Below are 6000 nucleotides of genomic sequence, written 5' to 3'. Positions count from 1 at the left end.
TCGAAATCTCACATGACCACACTGGACAAGTACAGCAGTGTGACACAAAAAAAAATAGTTTGCTCCCAATATAAATGGAGCACTAAAAACACCTGATTTTGACATATGCCCTATTTCTATTTTTGACACTCTGCAAAGCTTCAGAAACTAATTTCCTCTCTTATACTTACTTGTAAAAAAAACAGTAAAAACTGCAATAGTGTGAAATATTATTACTATTCAAAATAGCTTTTTTTATATTTTAATACATTTTAAAATGTAATTTATTTTTGTGATGACAAAGCTGAATTTTCAGCAGCCATTACTCATTACCAGTCTTCAGTCATGATCCTTCAGAAATAATATCTGTATCTAAATCAATATACTGATTTAGTGCTGAAAAACTTTTCTGATTATTATCAATGTTGAGCACAGTTGTGCCGTTTAATATTTTTATGGAAACTGTGATACATTTTTTGGTATTCTTTGATGACTAGAAAGTTCAAAAGAACAGAATATATTTGAAATAGAATTCTTTAGAAAAATTATAAATGTCTCTGTGGTCTCTTTTGATCAATTTAAGATTGCAGATAAAAGTATAATTTCCTTCAGTTTAAAAAAATATATGTTTTTGAATGGTATTGTATCGTGAATTAATTTCTATGAATTTTATTTATTATATTTCAAAATATTTTGACTATACTGACCATTAAATGTCTATAATGTTTCCAGTGTTGACACAACATGGCTGACAGTGATGATGTCTTTCTAATATCGCCATACTGAATTCCAATTGGTCGTTTTTGAATTAGAGAGTCTTTTCATTCTTAAATCTATTTATATTGCATATTACTATCAATCTCTCTTTCTCTCTCCTTTCTTTGTGTATCTGTATGTGTGTCTACAATGTTTAATTTACCATAAACCGCTATTCTTTCCTTCGACCTAAAAACCTATACTTTTAATTCCCTGCATGTAATCTCTGCCAGCTATGCAACATGCGTTGAATAGCATTGAATTATGGGATCTGTGCTCAAGGACGTAGATTAAAAACAGGCCTACCCTCTGTGCTGATCTCACGGGAGCGCACAAGGTCACTCTTGTTGCCCACTAGGATGAGGGGGGTGTGCGGCAACGACTCCCTCAACAGTAGGCGGAGCTGGGCGATCCGGTGGAAGCTACGCCTGTCCGTCAACGAGAACACCAGGATGCACACCTCACATTGCAGGGTGGACAGCTCCTGTCAATCAAATCAAATCACAGACATACAAATTACAGCAGAGCTTAACTGTGAGTGCTTAATATACAGGCTATTTACAGAGTAGATGATTATTTGTCATTGGTACAGCAGGTCGGAAATAAGAGGGGGACAGTTTTTGTTAGTGTGGAGCTCAGGAGTGTTTGTGTCCATGAAAAAGAGGATTAGCGGGATTTAAGGAGGATAACCTCAAATCTACGATGGCTTTGTTGTTGTTCCAGCTCACAATTTGAACGTTGCTGCCTCCACTGAGCTCAGGTGTGTGTTCAAAACGGCAGCAGATGCATCAGTCAAGCGTTTACCCCCCGAGAACGTCACCACAAACACTTTAAAGCGCCAAAGCACGGCCAAACAGGGGTCGGGCTTTCTCTTCGTGTCAGCTGTGACAAGACTGCCGCCACTCTCTTTAATGAACTTAGGTTAGAAAGAAAATGTTTCCGCCTGCAATGGAATGCTTCCTATTTAATCTCCTACACAGAGGGACAGATAAATAGATTGAAAGCCTGCGTCCTACATCCCCTTTTCCCCAAAGGCGAATTCCAGCCCTCTGGAGAACCGCCTAAAAAAATTCTCATTGCAGCCGAGCCAATCGCACTCGGCCCCGGAGGGTGAGATTCACACAGCCTCAGAAATGCAGAGTTTCTCTGGAGAGGAAGAGTCTACTGGGGCGGAAGCAAAGGGGAAGAGGGGGGCTCGACCACCTGCCACAACCCCATGCAGGAAGGACACGGAGAGGAGGTTTTCTTCTTCGAGGAGCAGACTCATATCTTGATGAGCGGAGAAGACAGCACGACACGGTCGATAGTGCTCATCGTGATGGAGGGGCTCTCTGGGGCCGGATGGGCAAAGTAAAAGGTCTTTCCATCAGAGAAACAAGACGAGAGCGTACATCAGTATCTGACTAACAACATCGAGCTCTTCCACCGAAATACAGGCCCATCTGTCACTGTCTGCCCTTCCATGACCGGATATACACACAAAATGATATAGCTTTTAATGGCTCTGAGTACATACAAACAGGTATGAATGTGAAAATGTATAGCCTACAGTGGTATTGCAACACACACTCTTATTACACTGTTCTTTAATCACACAAACTGAGTGGTTATGGTCATGAAACACACACACACACACACACACAGAATCCGTATCATGCTGTCAGCAAATATGCCTGCCAGCTTTTTTGTCCTCTTGTGCAGATTTAGATTATTAAATCCTGCACTCTTAATAAAATGCGTAAATGGTCTATATATCAACCCTTTAACAGCAGGTTAATGAAAATATGCGCACTAATCCAGCTAAATGTTCATCCACACGGCATGGTGCTTTTTGTACAAACACATTTACCGTTATGAAGTGCTTGTATGTGTCAGGGAGATTCATTTTGTATTTATAATGTTGCAAAAAGACTTAATTAAAAGGAACAAAGTATCAGTTATATAATCACACTGAGCATATTCTGTTTAAAATTATCTTCTTTAAAATTGTAGTGCAGTTTCTGATGTTAAGTAAGCAATTTGTAGGTTGAATTCCCCTTAGAGTCAAAGCACTGTGGTGAATTCAATATTGCTCTGTTGTAATTGCAACATTAAGTGCGTTCAAGTGATTTTGGTAGGAGTAAAATGGACTCTCAAGGCAATTTTATATTTCTCTTTTTCACTTCCCAAACAAAGGCAGGAAACTTTTTAGAGCTAATTTAACACAATGAAGAGCTGGCTGGTCAGGTGGATGGACGGACGGAAGCATGTAAAGTCACATCCTTGTGTGTAGTCTGTATTTTGCGAATTACGTTTAACATAAACAAAAGTAGGCTTAAGGTGATTGTGTGTAATTTACGCTATACAACAAAACATTAAAATCTCCTCAAGTAATGTTAACCACAGAACTTAAATTACTGAAACATTGAAAACTGCTAATCTAAACACCCAAAGCCAGAGGGAACTCGAGGCTCACAAACTGAACGGTTCTATTGAAAACAAACAATCCTTTGGAAATCTATCTTTCAATTCTCTTTGGTCCCAGTGGTAAAGAAATCACACTTCAGCTTTAAAACCCTGGAATTTTTTTCTCTCGGTTCCTGTTGCCGTGGTTAAGCCTTAAAAGAGTTTATGTTAGGTCATAAAGCAGATTAGAATCTGGGCAAAACATGGAATTAGAATGTTCCTCAACTCATCTCCCACCATGAACCCATTCTTAAGAACAGTGTTCCTTCTCTACCGGGTCATTTAACACAAACACACCTTCTTCGGGGCACGTCTGGCACAGGAAGGCAGATTACATGGAAATCAGGTCAGGGCCACAAGCCAATACAGAGAAAACATTGCAAAAAAATAGCATTTCATCAATATTTTGGTCTTTTTTCCCAGTAAAAAAAAAAAATCCTTTAAACAAGATAAACTTTATTGAGAAGACAAAGTATATGAAATAAATATAAACATACAATAATTACAATAATAAATAAATACATATTATATAATTAAGTATAACAAAATTTAATTAAATATGATTACATAATGAATGTCATATTATATAATTCAATATAATATTAAATATTATTAAATAATCCATCCATCCATTTTTCAAACCGCTAGTAAGTTTGTGGGAAAGGTCCTTAGGCTGGGAGACACCCTGGATGGCTGTTATTAAATAATATTAATACTGAATAATATTAAAAAATATTATATAATTAAATAAATACATTTAAAACATTACACACATGGATTAAGTATAAGACATAGAAGGCATTTAGTATAATAAGCATATTATATAATTTATAAAAATATGGAGAGGGGCTTGCATGGTGCATAAATTGGTGGTGGTTGAGGAGATTCCCCCTTCCATATGTAAAGCATTTTGAGTACCCAGAAAAGCACTATATAAATGAAACAAATTATTATTATCATAAGTGACTTTAATATAGGGGGGAGAAGTCGAGTCTGATGTTCAGACTTAAGCGTGTGTCGAGTTTGTTTCTGTGCACCAGAGCGAGGTCTACACCCCTGCAGACAGTCACCACAGACCATCTGTCCACACATCCCCTCTTCCCAAACACACATTGGCCCGAGATCCCACACACAGACATACAGGACACCATCCCATCTAAAAGTGCTTTCTCAGCCGCTGAACAAGCCAAATCTGCTGCTATAAACACAAAGCACACATACCTCCACAGAAATAAAAGCCTGCTTTCTCTGCCAAGCACGCGAACATCAAAGAAGAAAACATCTCCCTAATGAAAGTTACAAAAAGCTCGCAGTCCAGAACGACACTAGGGCTGAGCTATAGCACACTGTCCTTAAGCATAAGGCTCCCTGCAGTACACTACACACTCTGAGTGGATAAACAGACGTATAACCTACTTCACACGTTTACAAACTCCACACCGCCTTGCAAGTTTTCACACACAATGGCCCCTACCCAGTAAACAAAAACCATGTGAGCCACTTAGCATCATCAATATTTCACCTCAAAGCAATCTATTAATTATAGCTAAGTCGAATAGCCCCAGTCTACCATGACATGTCTGTCAACCATACAGTGACAGGAAACGGTAGCATCTTGTGCAGTGTTCATGGCTGGCTAGAGCTAGGTTGCTCTGGGCTAGGTTTAGAATGGCAGCTCATACTGAACACTGCACAGTAGTATATGCTGTAAATTACTTGCATACTGTTTTATGAAAATAGCATACGTACTTACAAGTACCTACAGTAATATGCAAAGATAAACATTTAAAATAGCAGAATGCAACATTTGTTATGTTGCATGGAATGATTGCTAAAGGGCTAGTTCACCCAAAAAATGACATTTCTGTCATAATTTATTAATTTATTCGCCCTCATGCAGTTCCAAAGAACATATGAGGCAGAATGACAGCCTCTGTCAGCATTAATTTTTATAGAAAAAAGATGCTATGGAAGTGACCATATTTTTAATGTGTAGTCATGCAGGTTTGAAACAACAAGAGGATGAGTAAATTAGGTTAATAACACATGTAATACATTGAGATTGTGTGCGAGTGTGTGTGTGTTGTTTATAGATTAGAAAAGGAGGCTCAATGCCCACTGCATTGTGGGCCACAGTATCCACAACAATTCAGACAAATGTGGTAGATCTGGATATTCAGTTAAAAAAACACATATACTAGTATGCACAGAACAATAGATAAAAATTAAGTCCCAGTTCACACCCTGTTTAGGCTGCAAATTGATTACAAGGTGAGTTTTTGGCCTATGTAGGGTGAATTCAGGGGGATTGGGACACTTTTCCAAGTCATCTCAATGGCAAAAAGTGTCCCAAATCACCCTGAAATCACCCTAGTTGAAATAGGTGAACAGAGAGTTAAGAACATGCTGATGCCTCCCGTGCTGGAACTCACTCATGCTGGAGCATGGAAAACGGAGCAGCGACGTGTGATGCAATTCCCATTGCCTACCAGCGGGCGGGTGACGGAATGCGTTCTCGGCCTGCGTAAGGACGTTACTGACCATGCGTCAGCTATTTTAGGAAAGAGAATGACTTATTAAAGCCATTCTTCCCCCCGCTGTCACAAGCACTTTAAGTCTCAGAGCTAACTCAGGCAGTCTACACTCGGGGCGGTGTACGTGGTTGTACAGTATGTTTGTGAGCATGTGCATGTTTGAATGAATGCCTGTGCGTACTCCAGACTCTAATTGGACTGATGTGTCAGGTGTAGATTGGGTGAACTTGGTGAATCTGCTACAGAACTAAAATAGACCTGCATCCTCTTCAGCTACTAGTGATGC

General features: G+C 39.0%; 1 protein-coding gene across 2 annotated transcripts in view; it reads right to left on the bottom strand.

Annotated features, from left to right (window-relative positions):
- Positions 1–6000, bottom strand: part of rem2 (RAS (RAD and GEM)-like GTP binding 2) — a 34476-nt gene that overhangs the window by 19481 nt on the left and 8995 nt on the right. For both annotated transcript variants that reach the window (XM_079819033.1, XM_079819032.1), the window contains exon 4: positions 1042–1219. In XM_079819033.1, the coding sequence (XP_079675159.1) occupies positions 1042–1219 (178 nt within the window). The remainder of the gene's footprint in view (positions 1–1041; positions 1220–6000) is intronic.

This window comes from Gobio gobio (genome assembly GCF_949357685.1).
Source record: "Gobio gobio genome assembly, chromosome: 6".
In the NCBI taxonomy this organism is placed as follows: domain Eukaryota; kingdom Metazoa; phylum Chordata; class Actinopteri; order Cypriniformes; family Gobionidae; genus Gobio; species Gobio gobio.
This window is presented reverse-complemented; position numbering and strand designations above follow the sequence as displayed.